We start from the raw sequence: 23,606 nt of genomic DNA, 5'->3' as shown, positions 1-23,606 counted from the left end.
ATTTCTTTGGAGAAGGTGGGGAAAGAAAAATTCTCCACAGCATCTGCAAAATCCTGAGATGTGACCATTCTACTTGTCTACTTAGCAATACTGATGTGGTGTAATAGCTTTTGCCAAGTATTTTTTCCATAACGGTTAGGAATTTTTACATTATTATGCTAGTAAAATTGTTCAGTAGCCTGCATTTATATTGCAAAAAATGTGCCTGCTTAGGAATGATGTGATTCTTCTCTGAGTGTCAGCTGGTAGTTTTTATTCTGAAAGACTGTGGTCTAAAAGCCCACAAATGGGCAGAGGCTGTTGCTTACAGTTTCATCCTTTTGCTTCCAGCTACATTTAAAGAGGCATTTTTTAAACTCTTGTTAAACAATTTCTGATCAATCTGTCAGAACTGTGGCTTCTGGACTCTATCAGAGTGGAAAAGGGCAAATAAAAATGTAATCAATTGGGCAATTAAGAATTCAATGTGCAAGCAACGCCCATCCTCATAGGTATCACACATATTCTAAAACAAGCCAGAGAATTTAATGAAGTGTTTTTTGCACTGAACTAAATGCTACTTTTATGCCACAGAATAATTTCCTGGAAAGAAAAAAAAATCCCCAGCTCTAGTGTGAAAAGTGTAATTGGTCTGTTAGACCAAATATTTTCTATAGAAATAACTATTCTCAAGTATTTACAAACCCATCAAGTCACCACTTCACCTTTCATAAACTAATGAGACCATCCCTATTAAATTCCCCAGAACAAAGGACCTATTTGTTCACTCAGGACTTCTTATGTGTCTTTTATAAATCCTTTCCTGTTTACCTTAATTCCTTCTTACAGCTATAATGAATGCAATACACTGGTAATCATTTAGCTAGTGCTATACCCAAAGGAAAATCTCTGCCTATATTCCTTAATCAGTACTATCAGAATTACAGTCTAAGAACTACATTGGACTAATTAGCAAAAGCATCTCATTCATGTTCAATTTATTTTCTGTTGTGATTCTTAAATGCTTTTCAGATATACTGATTTATTGAACACATTTTTCTGCTGCATAAATATGACCTATTCTTTTGCTTGAAAGTCCAAAAAAATTCATGCTGTTGAACTGCAATAATTTACAAGGCAATCACAAGAAGTCTCACAATTTTTATTTATTACCAATAAATTTAAACTAGAAAGATTTGATAGTTTTCAAAAAATTATAGACATAAAAAATATTGAATGAAGAGTGGTCAAATCACATCCTCCAAAGCAAAATGCCTACTGTGGAAGGTGATTCTTATGACTTTTCAGATTAAATAATTTGTAATTTCAATCCACCAAAAACTGGATGTATTTTTTGGGCATGGTCCTATTTTAAGCCAAGCCTTCTATACAGTAAATGAAATCAGAATTCTAAATGTATATAAATTATATCTTTAACAACAAACTTGCACTCTCAAGAAATGATATTATGTTTAATAATATCATATATTGAGAAAAATGTTTGGCAAAATTATGTCCTGTACTAGCTGACTGATATGCTATTTATTAAATATATGCTGCATTTCATTCTTAATTGATCATGTCAAGCATTGGCTTTTCTATATGCAACAGACACTCACTACTGCCATGCCACATACTTTTTAAAAATATATCCATTGATATCCATTGCAGGACAAAAAAAAAATAAAATGTCCTGTTCTCAAAATGTTAAATATATTGCAATTTTCCAAGATTCATTAAAGATGAAAAATGATGGCAAATTCTCAGCTTTAAAACCAATCTAGGTGTAATTTAATGCTCTATTTCAAAATGTTAAATTTTTTGCAGCTTCTCTTTTATGTCATCACAAGTGCTATAATTATTTTTATTACTGTGAACTGTGAAAATAGTACATAGCCTTCTCCCAGTCAAAACCCAGCAATTTTCTACTTCTGGAATTATGACATCCTATTTACATTCTACAATATCCTATTTACATCCTAACACTCCTAAATAATTGCCTGGCTTTTTTTGCCATGATTTTTCTTTGTTTATAACAAGTAACACCAACTTTTGCTTTGTATTTGTAACTGTATTTACACCGCTTTTTACTGCTCTATTCTTCCTGCAATCAACAAATTTTCTGAGTATCAAAGAGGAATTGTTAAAGAACACGTAAGTTCACTTACACATGCAGCACACACTACATAAACATCAAACCACTGCACATGCAGAGTCTGTTAAATTATAGACATCATATATCAAAGAAAATGAAGAAGCAGAGACATTTAATAACTCTGGACATTTGTTTCCACAGAGCTTCAAAACTTCAGTGCTAGACAGACCCACAACATGCCTTGGATAGTTCTGTTACACCTATCACTGAACACTTTATGATTTTCCAATGCTGCTGGAGAGCAATACAAAAACTGCAGTATCAGTCCTGTAAAGGTGCAGCCTGGGAGCTAGGTAAGCTGCTCAAGCTAAAAAAGGAAGCCTGTAGCAGAACAACAACATGAGTTGAGCCTTTTCATGCCCTAGCTGTAGACAGGACACCGTCTCACCATATACCAAGTAAGCCAAAACAGCAGGCAGCAGTCCCCCAGTGGGACAGGTTGAGATGGGACAGCAGAAGAGAACTGATCGAGGGAAGGCTCATTTCAGAAGTCCTGGACAGTCTAATTTTTTTTATAAAGCATTCACTTTATAATCACTATGAGTGTAGTTATAATACTCCTCCTGTTACTTGCAAAGTAATTTTAGGTGACTGATGTCCTCTTTATGAATAATTATTAACTCTCAAAAATGAAAAAAAAAAAATTATAAGGTTGCCATTTTAAAGTTATTTCAATGTCTCAGTTTGCTATTATTTTAGAGGAAAAAAATGCACAGCATTTGATACTTCAAGATGTCATTATGTGATGAAGGCAAACAGGAGTAGCTCTGCCTGAAAGAAAAAAATACAAACCTTTGTCCTCTGCCCAGAACTCTACTGACGGACCAACCCTGCATGTCCACACTGAAATCAATGAGATGTCTGAATCTGACAACTGCCAGTCTGAAGCCTGGTAAAGGCAAATTATACTTCAGCTCTGAGCCCTAAACAAAAAAATGTAAGCCAAAAAATTACCTGCTGAAAACACACCCAACATCATTACACTTTGTCCTTTAAAACCTGAAGTAAAATAAAGGCATTTAGCGTTCCTGATTCCTTCATAAGGCCAAAAAAGAGAGGGAATTACTCAAAATAGTTCCACTGAGTACAAAAGATTATTTATATTGCTTAGAAAACACACCATGAAAATCTGAAGAAAACAATTTTTTTCCCCAAAATATGCCCTCTAATATTGAGATTAAATCACCTACCACCATTTTCTTCTCCATTATTATTGTTTGTCTCAGCCATTTCAGTGCCATCTAACTCAGATTCACATCCTAAATCCAATGTTCCATCAGTAGGGCATGTTGATTCTTCTTTCTACAGTTAAAAAATAAAAATAAAAAATAAAATTAACAAGAAAAAAATCAATCATGATCCTGCAGCATCTCCGAAAATAGATTACTGCAGTGTACTCTCATGCTTACATTTCAGAAAAAGCAAGAATAAAATAAAATATGCCTGTGAGTTACTCTAGAGAGAGCCATAAAAAACAGACTTTCATGAAAAAACTTGCAAACTAAAAGCGAAAAAGCTGTTTTGTGAGGTCATAACATGCACTTTTTAAAACCAAAAAAGTCACATAAAATGCAAGATTCTCCAGTTTTCCTTTTTGTTTTTTTTAACAGAAACAGACTTGTGTGGCTGTTAAAAATCCTAGTTTTCCACTTGAGTGTCTACAACACTGCAGCAAAACAAAAATCCTTTAATGTTTCTTTTCTGCCTTTGCCTGTTTCCTGAATTCAAATAGCTGAAGCAACCTGGAGCTCACAAGCATGGGAGTGATTGTGAATTCCTGGAATTGTGCCAAGAATATCTCCCGATTTAAAGAAAAACAACAGCATTTGTTCTAGTAAATTAGGAAAGACAGCTTCTGAAAACTATTAATTCAATTTCAAATATTCAATTTTTTCAGGATTTTTAGTTAGCAGGAGCTGACAAATTTATATACTTTTATATTTTTATACCCTTACATCAAATACATCTGTCATAAATTACAAAAGATCCTTCGCCCCAGCCTAAAATTTCAGTTGACTACATTTACACTGCCAAGCAGATAACCTCACTTTCTTTTTTCTCATCTCTGCCTCACATTATTCTACTTCTATTGTGAAACTCCTTTAAGTTTGATCATGTACAACGAGAAAAAATTTCCACCCACAATAAACATCATGTTCATACCAAAATGAAAAAATTAAAAAGGAATATAAATAGAATATAGGCAAAATTCTATCACTATAATTATATTCTTCTCAAAAGCAATGATGCAACCTTTGAATTAAAAGCTGATTTATATTAGACTTGCAAATAATTTTTCACTATTCAAAAATCAAACATCAATACAATTACTTAATTAGAAAGTCAGTGATCCTCTTGAGCTCACTAGTCCTAAAACAAAGGCCTTACTGTGAGCAACTCAGTAAAGCAGCATTTTAACTAAGCTACGTGTTTTTTATACCATGTGCCAAATTCGAGAACACGTATATGCTTTCTAGGATAAAACATTCAATGTTTACTTTCATTATAAATCCTTTTAAAAGACATCTGAAAGCAGTTAGAAGGACTATCAGGTCATTTCCTTGCCAAAGAATCTAATCTGTTTACCTTTATATCTATTGAGACATTCATAAAATGGATTAATAGCTCTATGTACAATCCATATACAAAATTTAAACTTACTTTGAGAGCATAGAGTCCTGATTTCCCAGGGATTTTGAAGAATGTTCCATCACCTACACGAGTGTTAGTATGAAGCATTGCATTCAGGCAAGCTAATGGAGAGGTTCCACTGAAAAATAAAATTGTGCAGTCTAAGATTGAGTGCCTCTTGTAAAACTATTCCCTCGTTCTATTTTTTTTAAAAACTCATGCTTGCCTGGTTTTTTTTTGTCCCCCCCCCCCGCCTTTTTTTTAATTCTCTCAACCCTGAAAACATCTACATTACAATAACAGGCCAGTTTCAAACTTAATCATATGCATCTGTCCCCTAGGCTTGAGGCAAAAAGTCTGTGAATTATAATTACGTTTTTCTTCATACAGAAACCAGCTCCACATTCTGAAAGAACCAAAGTCCAAATATTTATGTGAAATTACTTCATAAATAACACCATGAAGCCTCATTTTTAAAATGTTACAGACAATGTGGCTGCTGCACATCAATGATCAAAACAGTACCAAGTTCAAGGGCAGCTGCATCCCATAGGATGAAAGGCAACAAAAGAATAATAAAGAGCCCAGAAAGAACACATTTAAAATTAAAAGTGATATATAGTAAAGCCTTCTTCTGGCTCAACATGGTCAGCATGCATGATTATATACAAATATAAGGACATTTGTGCCTTTTATGAAACATAATCTTTTCTAATTAGAATTGTTTTAGAGATTATGAGACTGACATCCTCAAGGTAATAATTTTAATACCACTGTGGAATGTATGTTAAAGGACTATTTAAAAAGAAACACAACACATTTAGAAAAAAAATGAGCATTTGGACAGGGATATCTTTGTACTATATACATGTTTACATCAGAAAAAGAAAGCAAATATTCCTACCCTAGCTAGATGCATACTATTCTGAAAAGTTGATCTAAAAGATGCTGGGGAAGAAGGCAGTCATAAATTATTTTATTTTAATTTAAAAATTCAAGTACAAGATCTGTAGATGTACTATCACATCTTTATCCCCATTTGCTGGCTACTGTACACGGTGTACTCAGGGACTGAGCCTGAAACTGTGCTTCTTCCCTGGGGTCCCCAGCCTGCACGCACACTTATCTTCAGCCACGTAAATATATTCCACTTGGTTAAGTGGAACAATGCCTCTGCATTAAATTAAGTGTGTTGCAAAGTATTTCAGGATTAATTATATACTCAACTATAAACCAGGAGCAGGGGCTTCGAAGTTCATCAGAAATTATTCTTCCTTAGTCTGTGGTATTATAACACAACATCCAATCTTGGTTGAAAATTGCAAGTCTGATTTTTTTTAATACATGAAACTGGATTGAAATTGTTGTATTTCATATGGTTATGCTTTCTGTTGATTTCCATGGCTCTGTTACAACAAAATTCATCCTTACTGTACATATATCATTATTTTAATGGCAAGATCGATAGTGTGGTAATTGCTCTTCCGGTAAAAATTAAACTATAAAGTGCCCTCAGGCCAGGAAGTCCTGTCTATTATAATTTATTTACTGCAGGTCACCTAATGTATCAAATTACTACATCTAAAATAAAAAATTGCAGGTAAAAATGCTGCTTTTTGATAAACACATCAGATATGCAATAGATATTTATTTTATGGCTATTCTAAACATGATCATCACGCAATATGAAAATTCTGACAAGTTTCTGTGGTTTCTTTGGCTTCCCTGCAAATAAAACTAGCGGCACATTTGGTTTTGATATAATACTTTAACAAAATACAAACCAAAATATGTTGGAAATAAAATGATACTGCTAGCAGTGGGACAGAAGACATTAGGAGAGTTCATTGAGTTTAACGATTACTTAAACACTTTTGTAATATGTAGGACACTTCTCTTTACACATTTTCCTTACTGTATTAATGCTTGACAAGCAATGAGACAAAGCATTTAATACAGCAGTTACGGTTGTGTAATTTCTTCCATATGTTAACATACATAACGTGAAGCAATTTCAACTCTCTCCGACTTGGATCTTTTTAGTGAAACATTATCACCGATTAAGGCTTTCTCTGCAAGACAGAAAGAACTTGCTGACTCTGCAGCAGAAGAAAAACTTGGTATGTCAACAAGAAGCAAAACTGTGTGTGCATGTATGCACGATTTGTATTCTCCTCCTATTCTGATGGATATACGCTGGACTCCACACTTATTTTTAGATATCATTAACCAATTGAAACGATACAGGATGAATGAGCCCAAAATAGAGGATTTGGCAACATCTTATGATCACTACTGTGCTCACAGCAGATATCTTAATCTTCAAAGTCTAGACAACTGGCAAGTGGACAACAGAAACTACTCTCTGACTTAGAAAGAAACCCGTATCAGCTACTGAGCCAACAAGCACTTTAACTACTGCTATGCTTGTTTCTTACAGGTATCTGCAGCTCCTAATGGCATGCAGTCAAAGGGCCACATCCACCCTTCTTGAAAACTGGACTTGGGTATGTCCATAAGGAGCGCAAAACCAACCACACAGAACACACTTAAGATGCAAATAAAAATAATATGGGAACATTGAGGGGTGGGATTTATTTTGAGCTAACAGATCAAACTGAAGTTCCACGGTGTCCTTTGTCAGCTGTGCTTTGACCCATGTCAACCAATTACTTGCCTATTCTTCTATCAGCACTGGCATCCGTAAAACACTGTATTAAAAATCCCAATTGTTACACACAACTGATGTTGGAAATGCTTGCAACACATGCTATCACAACACATGGGACTGTGGTTCAAAAAGCCAGCAATCATAGATCCCATGATGCAGACTGATGTCTGAATCATAGAGCATTTTCTGAGGGATCTGTACTACTTATTGCATGCTTTCTAAATTCTCCTACAGCCTGAGGACATGTTCCTTCTGCTCAGAGCTCCTGGCATGTATTAATACAGCAGTCAAGGCATGAGTATCTCTGAATATCAAAAATGGCACAGCTTGACCCCAGTTCCTAAAACACTCCAAATCAGTTCAACTTTGATTCAGTTAAATGATGTTGGATACAATAATATTCAACTTTGTAACTTGATATCTGTGAATTTTTAGAGCCATAATATATTTTAAATTGATATGCTGCAAGTTTTATTGCCATAGTCTGCACACAAGAAATATGTTTACCATTTACAGTCTTGAGATGCAGAACTTTCATACTATTTATCATCATTTGGGTGAGACTGTTTTAAACCACTGCAGTATTCTAGAAGCCATTTATATATAGAAGTTACAATCTGCAGCACTATGTCTTTAAGATTGGTATTTTTCAGCTTGTATGTTCATTTTATATACCTATACATCTATACACATATACAAGCACTATTGCCCCACACACACTTGAAAAACAGTTAAAAAGATGAAAAGTTACTTACTTTCTGTAAAAGTGATGTTATGATGTTACAAAAACCAGCAACATAGGAAAGAAAAGAAAACAAAACACTCATTAACCTTCCAATAAAAAGGTTGCTAATACAACTTCATCATTCATAAGACATCAGGTATTTCAATGTTTCATAAATTCTCTCTCCCAAAATCACTATATACTGGTAGTACTTCAAAATATCTGCATATTATCAAACAAAAGTTTGCACCCCCAACTCCCCCAGTCAAAATTATCTCCAACATTTTGTGATTCTGGGCTCCCTCTACTGGTCACACAGCCAGTGTTACCTAAATTGAAATCCCAGACTTTTCACACACCAATCTCTACTAAAACATGTAGGGGAAGTACAGATTTCCGGTACTTCCTCCTCTGCCACCCTCCCCAAAACCCTATTAAAAATTTGTAAAAACACCAGTAAAAACGTGACTTATTTTTATATTGGAAACTTCTCAAACACATGGTTCTGTCAGAAAAACCCTGAAAACTTCTGTGGTTATTCATATAATTCTAATGGACTTTGCTAGACTGCTTGCCAAGAGACAAAAATTATGATCTTGGCAAAAAAAAGATGTCTTAAATATGGAAAATAAATTGACTAAAGCTGCATTGTCCAGGCAATACAGTGTCTCAGACTGAAAGTTCCCTGACACTTTGCAGACAAGGCACCTTGGGTCCTGCAGCAGCAGCATTTCAGCCTCTCAGCCCCACTGTACATGGTGCAACCCCCTCCTCTGCCTGACATATCCCCAGATCTAATGGTGACTGCTGTAAGAGGAGCATCTTGGTGTCATAAATTTGTTCAGCATTTATTTGTTTGAATCATCTGCTCTTTTTATACACATCCATAAATAGTCACATGGGAGCAACAATTTTTACTCACTGCTAGAAATGAAGTAAAACCAAAAGGCTTAAGAACTAATTTCTAGGCATGACTTGAAGTCACACAGAATACAATATGTTCATAATGCATGTAAGTTACATCAATTTTAGAGAGACAACAGATAAAGGAAATAAAACTGATCAGGAAAGGCCACAGAAAACCCACTTGTGTGGTACAGTAAATGGAAAAGTAAAAGAAAGCATAATTGTAATTTTCCAGAAATATGTAAAAAGCTGTTGAAGTCAATGGAGATGAATGTTCTTCATGGCCACTGTGGGAAGAAAAAGAAAGTTCATGGATAGCCAGAAGTGTGAATGTAGCTGCTCATGTTTTAATCAACACCAAAACAGAGCAGGGGAGTTTGTAAAATGACCTTCATCAGATCATCCAAACACCAGTCCCGGATGATGCATAGACTGAAACCTGTCCCAGTGTTTGTGTTGAATGATCTCTTGACCACCCATCCAGCACTGTAACCTGCTATACCTCTTCAATAAATCTACATTTTGGTTAAGGTTGAGGTTAATCATGTGCCCTAAGTATACTTGGTCCAACACATTCAGCAGCTAGAAATGCTGGAGGATTGACTCAATGTCTAGACCTGCATTGTTTGCTGAAGTGTCCCACACAGCACTGCATGCCTGGTGTGATGAGGCCCTTGGATTCCTCCTAAAAGCTCTCCCACAATCTTCAAGGAGCCATGTTCCCACAGTCCTGCTCTCAAGTGTCAGCAAAATGTCCCACCCTGCCTCCCAAGGCTGCAGCCGTGACCTGTGTCAGGAGTGACACAGAAACCCACCAGGAACCTAAGCAGCTATACCAAAAAGAGATGACAGCTGTGCTATTCAAGGTGACAGGCCAAGTGCTGCTGACCAGTCCAGAGCTGTTCTCCTCCCACAGCCAGGCCTGATGGAGCTGGCAGGGCTGCAGCAGCAGTCAGTGCTGGGGCCAAGGCACATTCACCAGCCTGGGCTCAGGGGGAACAACCAGGAGATGTCCAATGAATTGAAGACTGAATAAAAGACCCAGATATTTTAACATACTCAAATGGCACAGGATCATTCCCTTGGCACAGAGGGAAGCAGAAAGCACAGGTAAACAGTGGAAAACAAAGCTGTTGGTGAGTTTTTGGCAAGATTTCCTGCCAAGCATCTACAACTTTCTCATCAATAAACACATCAAGTTAGTCTAAATAAACCAACCAGTTGTCCCTGGCTGGACATCACTTGCCCACCAAAGCTGCTTTATCACTCCCCTTCTCAACTGGGCTGTGGAGAGAAAATATAAGGAAAGGCTCACGAGGTAAGGACAGGGAAAGATCACTCCGGGCAAATAATCACCCCGGGCAAAATGGACTTGACTTGGGGGAATAAGCATCAAGTTTATTACCAATCAAATCAAAGTATAAAAATGAGAAATAAAACCAAACCTTAAGACACCTTCCTCCCCTCCTCCCTTCCCTCCTTCCTGGGCTTAATTTCACTCATGTTTTTCTCTACCTCCTCCCCAGCAGCACAGGGGAACGGGAGTTGCGGTCAGTTCATGACACATTGTCTCTGCTGCTCATCCCTTTAGGGTGGGGACCCCTCACACTCTCCCCCTGCCCTGGGGTGGGTCCCTTCCGCAGGGGGCAGTCCTTCAGGACCATGTTCTTCACCACAGGCGGCAGTGCAATCTCTGCTCCAGCATGGGGAGCACCTCCTCTCCCTCCTTCTTCACTGCCCCTGGTGCCTGCACAGTTGTGCCTCTCACATATTCTCCCTCCTGCCTGCAGCTGTAGCTGCTGCTGTGCAGGGTTCTCCCCCCTCCTTAGCTCTGTGAGCCCAGAGGCAGCACCATCACGGCTGATGGGCTTGGCCTGGGGCAGCAGGGGGTTGGTTCTGGAGCCAGCTGGCGTTTACTCCATGGGACATGAGGGAAGCTTCTCATAGGAGACGCCCCTGTGGCCCCCCACTATCAAAACCTGGCCTTGAAAACCCAAAAGACACAGCAAGACTGCCAGCAGTATATTTGCTTTCTCAGCCACTGTTATATAGAGACCATGTATTCCGGGTACAACTGCACTCAGCCATCCTTATTTCAGTAGCAAAATTGTAAAACCAAACATGATAATCCAAACTAAAGCAATTTAAATTCCCAAAAAGAAAATTTGATTTGAACAATCAATTAAAATCTTGCTTTTGATTTTTTCCATTTATTTTCCCACTGCAAGGCTAATTTGTTCATTGCTTGAAATAATTAAAATACCCCAATCAGACAATAAATAGAGCTTTAATGTAATCTCACTTTTTATTTATTCAGAGACTACAAATGCATTCATCAATTATCTAATTTATTGTACAGAAATTAATCCATGTCGTATTTTTCAATGTTAAAATAGCAATGACACCGTATTTACTAAATCTTTACAAGTGTACTTATTTCTGTCAAATAATTTCTGGAAAGAACCTCAATTTGATTAAGAGATTGAATTTTAAATGCTGAATGAAAATACACTGGATGTGCAGGATATAAAAGGAAAAAAGGAGAGACTTTCCAAAATATCACATATCCAACATGATTTATTAAACAATAAAACCATCTCTTAATATGTGGGTAGTAGGTAGCTAGGGAACCATCTACTATTCTTATATATACAGTCTAGTGAAACTCTAGAGCTGGAAGATCTCAGCCTCTCACATAAAGTTCTTATTTCATAAATTGGAGCAATAAAAAAAGCATTTTTCTTTTTGAGCTTCCAATTGGCTTTTTAATTTTAAAGGGACTACTAATGAGAACTACAGAGAATACTCAATATGAACAGCTGACAAGACTGTCAAAACTATTTATGTTCTGAAGTCTTAACCATTTAAATAATAAAGTCATAATAAATAAAGTCTTAAGCCTTAAGTTATTTGCTTAAGTTTTATAGGAACTGAAGTACATACAGGTTGAATACTATTTATATAGTCTGAATAAATCATACTTCAGGTTTACTCCTAAAATAAGCTCTCCCACTTGAATATTTAAATGTATTTTAAAGGATTAAAAGACAATTCTTAAAATAAATATGTTTTTTAAAGTTTATTTTCAATCATTTTTGTCCACATTAACCAGAATTAACACCAGTTTTGTTCTCATTTGGGCAGCACCCTGAAGAAAATTTTTACATCTCTGGTCCTACTTATGCTTCACACATGGTACCTGACTTTCAGCCTTCCAGTATCACCAACAGGGCTGCTATTCTTGGGCAGAGCAAATAAGCCAGGCTATCAGGCAACAAGACAAAGTAGTATAGCTCATTTGTCTATAGGCTCACAGAATGCAAATAACTACCGCAGGATGCTAGAGAAAAAGACTTATTGTTTTTACTACTGACATTCTTCATCCTCAACTGTCATAGAGATTTCTTGTTTTTCTAAATCAGTTGGAGATAGAGGCATGATTATTGATAGTATGATGGAAAAAAGCAAGGACCAGTACAGATGTACCATATCTGTCATAGATACCCAACGTGTCTCACAAACAGCACTTACCTATCAGTCTTCACTGAAGGTAACCAAAGTCCTGAACCCCAAATATCTAAACCAGAAGAATTGAGCAATGAACTTGAACCCTACCCTTTGCAGCCTTGAGGGAGTTACAAGCAGCTGGAATCACAGTTGACTAAAGTGATACATCACCAAGAAACTAAACCTTATCAATATCCTTCAAATACAAAATGATCTGGAGCAATAATGTATAAAAACTCAATCTGGATCCTAAATTCAAGCTAGGTATTAAGAAAAGGTATTCTTTTTGCATTCTCAGCAGGAATTCTCACTTACAGTCTCACCTAAATCTAGTTTCACATTTTGAATGAGCCCAAACTTTAATCAGGGAAGGAGTCAGAAGTGAAGCTGCTTTCATAGAACAGTTTCCTCACTCTATTACCAAAGTGCCTTTGAACCATTAAACAATACTGGCTCACCTTGGAAGAAAAACGTACAAATACTATTCAAGACTTCTATGAAGAATATACATAATAAACAAATACTGGAGCTTATGCCACTACCTTTAGGACCTAGTTCTACTAATCCCAGGATCCTCTTGCAAGAAGCAATCTCCCTCTGGACTTTTTGTACATCTAGATACAGTCATTGTGTGCAGTGATTACACAGCATTAACACATATGTAATAAAGCACAAATGTAATAAACATCTAGACATACATCATCATGTCAAAACTAAGGTGGACAAGTGAATGAAACTGCTGGCTGAAGGCAAACAGGACAGAAAGACAGGGCATGCTGGTAAGAAAATGTGGCTTTTTTCCTTAAGAATTTGCCAGACTGGGTGCATTCACCCACAATCAGTTGCAAGTGACTAACTGACCACAAAGTCAAAGATGTTTCTTGGAAAGCAAAGCTCTCATACATGGCTACACATACGTTTTAATTCTAATTCCCTCTAAGTAGCTAAGAGTTTGACTCACTTTTGAAAATGATGCCATAGTCTTAGGCATTTTTTCAGCTTTTAGCTGTATTGCAGCACTGTCATGTATCTGATGTTTCTTTTTTTCCTCGGGGTAAAGATTACTGAAAACACATCTGATCCTGCCCTCTGCCCTGTGCAATGGCCTTTCATAGACATTTCAATCAGGTTTGGCATTTCCACCCTTACCTTTTGAGTGCTCTGTGGTCTGAGGCCAAGGTAGATAAAGTTCTATACTGTATAACACTGGTAATGAATCTTTTTGCTATCTAGAGCAAAATCTATTTTATCTCATGGTGCTGGCAGCCTGAGAAAACTTCTGATGGTGTCAAATCTGGTGACAATAGCCACAGTAATGTTTCAGAGCAAAACAGAAAATGGAGTTCATCCGTGCTGAAAGTGGAGCTTTATTACCTCTCTTCTAAAACAATAAAATGAAAAGCCCCATGAACTAAAGTTCACTGCAAATCTCAGTACTCCTTAAGCCAGCCAGGCTTTTTCCCCCTTTTTTTTAAACCAATATCTGTCACATGAAAAATTTTATTTATAAAAGTTCCAGAACCTGTGTAAAATTTAAGGGTTCCTGAACAGAATTTTATGGAGCTACTGTTATGTATTTTCCCCAAAAAATATTTGTAATGTATCTGAAAACAAGATGCTCTCAGTGTAACAGGTGAATTTGAGAAGAGAAAATAAAAAGCACACAAACCTATCATACCAATGCCACATTATATACTATGGACTGAAAAATATTAACAATTTTCCTGAAATTCAAGTACCCATAGCTATTAGTTTTGCTGATTACCCTTTGCCAGCCATGCCTCTGAGTAGATCTCCTTGAATAACTTTGAATTTTCCATAAAGTATGTTTGAAACACCATGACACCTCTTTAAATGATATTCACATATGGCAACAAGCATTCCTCAACCAGAAAGGAAATGAGAATACAAGTTTTATAGAGAAATGTTTACACTTCTCCGTGCTCCCTAACACCTGGGAAAACCCCAGGTTTTTCTTCTTTGTGAAGAAAAACCTCAAAGAAAGGATATATGTAAATGCATCCCTGAACTTTGAATCCTTACTATTTCATTAAATGTAGTACAAATAATACAAGAAAAAATGCAATGCTAACAAAAAAGAGCGCTTTGAACATGTTGTTGAAAGACACAGGCAAATATTAAAGAGTACCTCTTGAAATCATCCTGAAAGAAAAGGGTTTCAGAAAGAAAATCGTCCCAAAAGAACAAGAAATCAGCATGTGTCAGAGAGAGTCATGACAGCCAGGGTGTCCCCTGGACTGAAAACACCCTCTTCATTCAACACCACTTAAAAATATTTTTTTTTTTGTATGTAACAAATTCTTATGCTGTCTAAATAACACAGTTCTCTCTGACAGCTACTTCCTATCCAAGAATGTACTTTTTTGTCCTTTTCTCTTTTAATAAAATATTTCCTTTTAATACTTTTAACTGATTTCATTGAAATGCAGTAGTACATTTTTCACTTTCTGCTCCAATATCAATAATCACCATGAAGGACAAAACTATAAATAAAGGAAAAAAATGAATTCCTACCACATTAAAGGAATTCTGGAGTAGAGGTTAAAAAATGGCTTTCATAAGAAACCATGGTTTTTATATATATGATGTCTTATTTTAGTATCAAATTTCACAGACCCTTGTGGGCTTTAAATACATATGCTTAGAAAAATGAAGTAATGACTGTGCTACAGTCAAAAATGTACTAAACCCAAGAAAAACATTGCCACAAAATGTGCAATGTATAAAATGAAAAAAAAAACACCCCACCCTTCCAAATATTCTTGGCTTCAAGGTGGGTGAAGCTTAGAAGCTTACTCCTCAAGGAAAAAAAAAATTGTTAAGGTGGAAAGTAAAGTGACTATACTGAACAAGACATAGTCAATAATCACTGAATGCCTTTTGGCCTCTAAAACTTAATCACACCACACAAGGGATCTGTATGAAATTACCCCAAATTCTCTAGTTTAATTTGGCTTTCTAATTGGCCAGTCTGCATAACTTTCCCTTTAGTGTTTTAACTTAGTGTTTAAAATATCTTATGTGTGTGTGTGTGTGTGTGTGTGTGTGTGTGTGTGTGTGTGTATGTGTTGTTGATACACAATAACATTAGTCAAATGCAAAATAAAAAATACATCACAACCCACCCCACCCACCTCTCCTCCTTAAAAAAAAAAAAAAAAGTTACAGCTATTTTTAAGAACATTCATCTCCACCAAGTTTCATGGCCTCATATAATTTACACTGCTAGGAACTTCCAAAAGTTTTCTAGTCCAAAAGTTATCTGGTCCAACCTTCTACTCAAAGCAGGACCACTTGGATCTCAGCCTTGTCCACTCAAGTTTTGTGCAATCTCCCGGAATGGAGACTTCACAGCCTCCCTGGACCACCTTCCTCCTGTGCTTAACTGCTCTAACTAGGGAAGCATTTTTCTTAGTATCAAATCAGAATGTTTCATGTTCCAATTTGTATCGGCTGCCTCTCATTCTTTGCTTCTCATGCTATCACTGTGCAACCTCCAAGAAAAGCCTGGGTCTGTGTTCCCCACAGAAGAAGAGGGAAGATGACAAGGAAAAAGACCTTGCCATCACTTAGCAGTGGAGGGCCACAGGATCCCCCTGAGCCTTCTCTTCTGCTCTATGAACAAGCCCAGCTCTCAGCCTCTCCTCATTTCCCATATGCTCCAGCCTCCAGCCATCTTGGTGAACCTTCACTGGACTCTGCTGTATCAATCTCTTTCCTGGTATAGCAGGCCCAAAACTGGACATGGTTCTCCAAATGCAGTCTCACACGTGCTGAACAGAGGAGAAGGATCAGTTCACTTGGCCTGCTGGCCACAGTCCTGCTAACACAGCCCAACATGGGCCTGCCCTCCTCTGCTGCAAGGGCACATTGAAGGACAAATAGCTGCCTTGTTAACCACCAGGACTCCCAGGTAATTTTCTGCAATGCTGATTCCTGCCATGTTAGCCCCTCAGCCTATACCACCACAGATGACTGTGTTCCAGGTGAAGTTTGCTCTTGCCTGTGTTGAATTTCACAAGCTCCTGTTAGCACAGTTCTCTGCTGTGTAGATCCCTCTGAACAACAGCCCACTCTGCAATGTACCAACTGCTTCCTCTAAACCTGCTTAGTGTGCACTGTCCCATATTCTAGGTGTTTAACAGCCACATTACCAGTAACAGCCTCAGTATCAATGTGTGAGCAACACCATTTAATAACTGGTCACCAACTGGAGTTAGCACCTTTGATCAAAACACTTTGGGGCGTGAAGTCAGAGCAAATGTCCATCTACCTTACGGTTCACTTTTTGAGCTCCTATGTCATTGATCTGCTGTGAAGATACTATGGAAAATAATGCCAAGTGTCTTGCTGAAGTCAAGGTAAAAGATATCCACTGCTATCATCTCATGCACAGAACCAGTCATCTGGACATAGAAGGTGAAGTGGCTGGCCAGGCATGATTTGCCTCTTCTCACTCAGACTGGCTTTCTGCCACACTAGCTGGATTTTTTTGTGCATTATAATGAGCCATTGTCATTCACCCAGGGAGATAAAACAGCCTTCCTGGACCCTTTTGTCCATAGCTTGACCAGGGCGGTCACCAACCTTCATACACTCAACCAGACCTTCACATGTAACAAGCCAAGAAGCACATCGCCTGCATCAAGAAATTGTCTTTCAGGAATGTCCTGGCTTGCTTGCATTCCCCACAACTACTATGGTCTGCAATAAGTGCAAGGCACCCAGCAGTTACTTCAAGGCCTCATCTACTTCTTGGCCAGATGGTCAGCAGCAGATGTTTACCCCAGCACTACTCATGTTGTTCTGCCTCAGACTCAGTACTCATTCCAGGGCAAAGCACTGTGCACACCCACCCTCCTTTGCATGCACTGCCCCTCTTTGTCAGCCTGCATCCCTCCATCTATGCACAGTAGCATCCATTTTGTGCATTATCCCTGAGGTGCTCTGAAATTGTGCAGAGACTGCATAAAGCAAGTGCAACATTTTTCCAATTATGTTTTTCCCTAGATACTTCCATGATGCTCCCCATGCCTTTATTTCTCTTCAAATTCCAGCAACCTTCACATTAAGTAGCTACTTCAAGGCCCTCCAGAAAAGAAGACTGAGACTGTCAGCAAAGATGCCTTTACCATACTCCATGTTTTGAATCCTGCCCCTATTCAGTAGTCCTTATTCCTCAAAGAGGGTGCTACGGCTTTGCCTGTAACACCAGTCATGCAGCCAGACTTGGACTTGATGGATGTGTCCTCTGTCACCTGAGAATTTCCACCTCATTTATAGGACTAAGAAAAACACCACCTGAGCATTTGTGCTCTTCACCCTTGTCACTAGAGCCGTGCAGTCACTTTTAACAGGTTTGGGCTCGCCTCAGTAGTATCATGGAAACCACGTGGATGAACACCAAGGGTTCATCCATGGATTGTCTGAGGGTTGGACAACCCTCAGAGATGTCAATCTGCACCATATGTAATTCAAGTATCCAACAAGAAGTAAACCTCCAGCTACAGCAAGAACACCAGGTTGCAAGATGGGTGACTGTCTTGATATGATCTCAAATAATTATCACCCTCATTTTCCTATTCATGTACACACCATGGCTGAGCCTCAGTTGGCTCTGGCTGTCTCCTCTGACGATCCAACTGACCTCCCTCCAGTGCACTACACCTATCCTTCTCTGTGGGCAGAGAAGCTTTCTTCTATTACCAGAAATCCTAAGTTTCCATGTTGCCCATCTTAGGAGTCTCTATCCACAGTGAGCTTACAACTACCACACAGGTAGTCCACAACCAGTAAGCAGCCAAAAAAAGCTGTCAGAACTGACAGAGCCAAATGCCTCCATAAGCTGTCCCCTGACATGCTGAAGTGTACCACCAAAGTTCCCAGAAACTCCCAGGAGCTCCCAGAAGATTTTGCCTGAAGTTTGCTCAAGAAGCCTGGAAACTGCTGCAACTGCTCATTCTCTGATTAGCTGCCTCTGCTGGAGATCTGCAACAAAGTGAAAAAATACACTGCAAAAGAACAACAGGACTTCTGAGCTGCTGCACCACCCACAGAAGAAGCCCGTGCAGCATCTGACAGTGGCTTCATTAACTCTGTTGCACAATGAAAAAGTGAAAAAAAAGGAAGAAGAAAGTGGTGCCAGAAAACCACTGTGAGCCAGGCCTAGATCAGAAGACCGAGTAGGATTTCTACTTTATCATGCTATACCAGGACCATAATCCAGATGCAAGTCACAGCTTCCAGCCAAACTTCTCCCCTGACTGATTAGAAGAATTTCCAGCCCTTCTTATCATCCACAGCAGGAATTTCTGTTACCACAGCTGTAATGGTTACAAGACACCACCCTGCAGTTATGCCAGCAATAGTGCATTTCTGTACCTTTTTGTAGGGCTGCTTTCACCAGCAAGATTTACACCAGGATGAATACTGGACTCATGTCTCTTTCTATCAGCTCTGTCACTCAAAATAGCAGCTTGAGTGGCTACCCTCTACGGCAGACCACATGTTTCAGTATCCATGACATGTTCTCCCCTCACACCCCTTTTTTCTTTATTTAAAACTTGATTATTTCCCCAAACAGCCATATGAATGCTTGTGCCAGCATCCAGGGAGGTGGGCAGCCCAGAACAGGAAAAGCAGCTTGGAGAGAAGAGGATTATTCTTTCAGCTACAATATTGGTTTACAGTAACTGGAGAAGGATGGCCTCAGACTGACACAACTGGTTCCCATTTCAGACCCGGTGGAGCAAGGCCTGTATTTCACCTTTTGTCAGCGAAGGCACCGCGCTCCCTGCAGCCGCTCCCGGACCCAGTGCCAGATGCAGCTGGCTCGCCTCAGCCCTAACCCCTTGGGCTGCTGCACTGGCGCCAGAGGAGGCAGAGGAGGGGAGCTGGGTACCACCCTGCTGAGGGAGAGCACGATCACCGAGCCTGGTGGAGCCCCGCACGCCCACGTGCTCCTGCGCCGGAGCCTTTGTCATGTTCTTGGCTCTCTCGCGCGATTTCAGTGCAATTTCCCAGTTGCTGCCACTAAAACCAATTGCAACTAAATTTATAAAACTCCAAGATGGGTCTATGAACATACATCTCCTTCTACCTTCCCCCAGTAATGAAAACAAAACACAAAAGGCAAAGCACAACATGCTGTTAAGACATATCCAAATTAAATTTGAAAAGGCATGTAATGTATGTCAGTGAAAACGCTGAAATTATGGCAAGATTTAACCACTTAAGGAAATAATAAAAGAGGACTGCCAAGCAAAGTACTATATAAAGAACTTTACTAAGTACTGCACAGTTTAAAACTATTCTTTTTATTTTATAAGAATTACGGATTTATTTTTTCATATCAGAAATCTTTAAATCTTTAATATGTTACTGAATGTTGAGCTGTAATATGACATTACTTTATTAAACAATATTTCTTCCTGATAGAAACAACAGCATGGAAGTAAATTGCAATGCTGAACTTAAACATATTTTTTTCTTTTTTACTATCAAAAATCCTACTCAGTTATCCCAATTAAACTGGCTCAGTAACTTGAACTCTTCTGGAAAACCAATGTATGCCAACATGCTGTCGTGCCAGAGTTTACTAGGCCACTTCAGCCACACCACCCACCCACCCAAAGTAATCAGTCCAAATCAGTAAGAGAGTTCTTAATGCTTATTAGAATTTCTTTGGAAATTTTTACCTGGAAAATATCTATTCACTGAATGGCAATGCTGAAATCAAAGTTGAGTTATTTTAATATAGGGATTTTACCACTTTTAACTGATGGAAAATAATTTCCAGGGTCTTGGTTACCACATATGAGCTTTTTCTGTCAGTTAAAAATTTTAACTTTTCTGCTAAAAGCATTCAGCTACAGATTCCTCAGCCCCAGTGAACTTGCTCGGACTTGATTCCTTTTCATTATTTTTTGCTTTTATTTTCTTTCCTGTCTGCTTTTCTTCAGTTCTTTCCCTTATATTTCTTTTTATTCTCAATCTTTTATTTTTCTTCCTCTCTTTTTTCTCTCTTTTCTCTCTCCCACTGTACATTTTTCTTTCCCCTTTAATTTCTCTTTTCTTTCCTTTTTATCTTTTCTCCCTCCCTTCTTCTATGTTCTGTTCTTTCTTTTCCACTTGCTTATTTTTCATTGCTTTCTATTTTGTTTTCCTGTATTTATTTTCTTTCCTTTTCTTTCTTTCTTCCTTTTCTTTTCTCTTTTTATTTGTCCCTCTTCTCTTCTTGCTTTCTTATTTTCTCTTTTCTCAGTTTTATTTTTGCTGCATTTTCACTTTTCTCTTCCTTCTCTTTTTTTTCCTTCTAGCTTTATTCCTCTCATTTCTCTTCTCTTTACCTTATTTGTTCCTCTCTTTTTCTCCCTTGCTTTTCATTTCTTTCCTCCTGTGGTGGGTTTGCTTTGGCCAGCAGCCAAATGCCCACCCAGCCTTTCCCTCCCTCCCCAACAGGAAACAGGGAGAAGAGGGGATGAAAAACCTGTGGGTTGAGATAAAGACATGGAGATTGCTTACAAGTTACAGTAAGAGACAAAGCAGAGTCGACTTGATGAAAATATATTTATTGCCATTAAAAAAAGATTTTGGTAGAGAGAAATAAAGACCAAAAGAATTTCAAACAACAGCTTTATCCTTACAGAGTCATCCTTCCTCCTTCCTTCTCAATTTCCCAACCTTTCCCACTCTGAATTGCACTCAGGGGGTTACACTCAGTCCACAACTGCTCCTCTCTGCCACTGCCTCCTCCTCAGTTTTTGTCTGCTCCAGCCTGGATGCTCTGTGGGCAACACCTCCTTCAGGAAATAGCCAAATGTCCCAGTGTTGTCTCCTCCACTGGCTGCAGAGCAGATATTTTCTCCAGGGTGGCCCTCCACAGCCTTCAAGGGATCCTCTGCTCTGGTGCCCAGAGCACCCCCTTCCTTCCTTCTTCTCTGGCCTTGGTTCTACACTTTATTTTTTACCCTTCTCTTCTGCCTGAGTGCTGATTTTGCCTTTTCTTAAATATGATACCCCAGAGGCACCATTATCTCAGCCATGAGGCCGTGTCTGGCCCTACAACCCCACACTGCCAGAGCATTGTCATAACCACCTCTTCATTCTGTCTTGTCTTCTTCTTTTATTTCCCTTTCCTCTCTCCTTGATCCTTCTACTTTCCCATCTTCTGTCTTTGCTTCCTATATCTTCTCTCTTCCTTATTCTTCTCCCAGTGTCTTCTCTCTTTCTCTCCTGTCCTCCCCACCTTCATCCTATGACTTCCTGTCCTGATAAAAGAATCGTCTTTCTTTTAAAGCAGAAATATAAAATAATGCTAAATCTTTTGTTATGAAGCAAGAAAAATTGAAATCCCTAAATTTAATTTTAGTTTTGTCCATTTCTATTCAAAGCCAAAGAAAGTGCACCACATCTTGTGCCTTCTTATTCACTAAAGTTCAGGAAAATCTCCACAGTTTCTTTTTTTCCCCTCTCTCCAATTTTCAATCAGGACATAACTTCTAAGTGAAGGAGTTCAGAATTTTGAAACTAAGTGTCAAATTCTGGCACAATTACGCAGAAAGCATATGTTTATTTTTAACATCCAAAACATTGCAACCAACCCAAAAAGAGAAAGCTAGGACTTAAACAAACAACCTACTTCTACACCTTCAATTCACATTCAATTGAAAAAAGAATAAATTCTAAAGTCTGTCATATCATGTGAGAGAATAAATTAATAAAAAGAATCATTCCTTCCTTACAGAAGATTTTTCTCATTACTCTTGTACTTGAAGAGTCAAGCAGAACTTGGGAATGTTGTCCATCACCAAAACAGGCAGAAAAATCAAACTGACACAAAGAATAAGGAAGCTGGGAGTAATCATGAATAAAATTAAATCTGAAGCAAATTCCTGTTTTCTAGTAATACTTGTACTGTTTCTAGTAATACTTGTTCCTAGAAAAATAAGCAAGACCATACTTTCACCCTAAATATTAAAATAAATGTAACTACAACAACTTTGCTGACTAATACATGCCAATTATGTCCATAGAATATTTTTGCTAAGAGCCCTTGCCTGTACGAAAAGCCCGAAAATAAACACAGAATAGGCAATCACAGTGCACCCCGTACCTTAAAAAATATAGCAATGTATGATTTATTGTATTGTGTCAAATTAAAATATTTGTGTTGATGTGAAACGTTAAATTACGCCTGTAGTACGTAAGGGAGTTTAACTTGGCAAAACAGCATAGTAAAACTTTTTTTCCTTCCCTCAAAGGACCAAGCAGATACTTTTATTTTTGTGCTTTAACTTACTCCAGCTGTTGCAAATTAGTCTATTAGTAGAGCTCCTTATTTTTCTTTGACTTTAGACAGCCCCTTAAGTCTGGAACTAGGAAATTTAAGTTTCTATTTAACTTATAAATAGAAGTCAATCCGATTTCAAAATGTCACATACAATGTTTTCAAATTATAACAAATGAAACCATCACATATTTTGTGAAAATATAGCATGGATAACCAAAAAAAAAACCATTTCAGACTAGTCATTTTTGATAACCACATCATTCTACCTGAAAGGAAGCTTGCTGAAGTCCTTATTAAAGTCCCTTTGAATGAAAGAGCTGAGCCACACATGCCAAAGAAACGTAAAATAACATGGATCACAAAAAGAAAATTCAGTTGTAGACTAAAATTGCTTTCTGTTTTTAATAAAAACAGAATGAGAAATAGAATATTAAATTAATCAACAGTACCAATCATGTCATTAATTCCTGGATTGTACCTTGGACACAAATAATCCTAGACCAACACTAGTTTATATAGCTCATATCATATGACTGAATCATATTTTGATGAAATATTTTACATTTATATCAGCTACTACTGTAAACAGAGAAAGGTCAATGATTGTACTGGGTTTAGTGATGTTGGCTTTGTACAAAGGGGAGAGACAGTAAAGAGTACAAATACACTTTGAAACTGCCAAATTTTCACTGGCCAAGGAAAGATTCCCTGATAGAAAACA

At 38.0% G+C, this 23,606-nt stretch overlaps 1 protein-coding gene across 1 annotated transcript in view; it reads right to left on the bottom strand.

Annotated features, from left to right (window-relative positions):
* The window catches only part of ASXL3 (ASXL transcriptional regulator 3), a 96,008-nt gene that overhangs the window by 59,957 nt on the left and 12,445 nt on the right, over positions 1-23,606 (bottom strand). Inside the window, exons 2-3 of the mRNA XM_058817842.1 lie at positions 4,796-4,904; positions 3,325-3,436 (exon numbers count right to left, since the gene is read on the bottom strand). Of these exons, the coding sequence (XP_058673825.1) occupies positions 3,325-3,436; positions 4,796-4,904 (221 nt within the window). The remainder of the gene's footprint in view (positions 1-3,324; positions 3,437-4,795; positions 4,905-23,606) is intronic.

This window comes from Ammospiza caudacuta, chromosome 1 (genome assembly GCF_027887145.1).
Source record: "Ammospiza caudacuta isolate bAmmCau1 chromosome 1, bAmmCau1.pri, whole genome shotgun sequence".
Classification (NCBI taxonomy): domain Eukaryota; kingdom Metazoa; phylum Chordata; class Aves; order Passeriformes; family Passerellidae; genus Ammospiza; species Ammospiza caudacuta.
The sequence above is the reverse complement of the archived record's forward strand: the minus strand, read 5'-3'. Positions and strand labels throughout refer to the sequence as shown.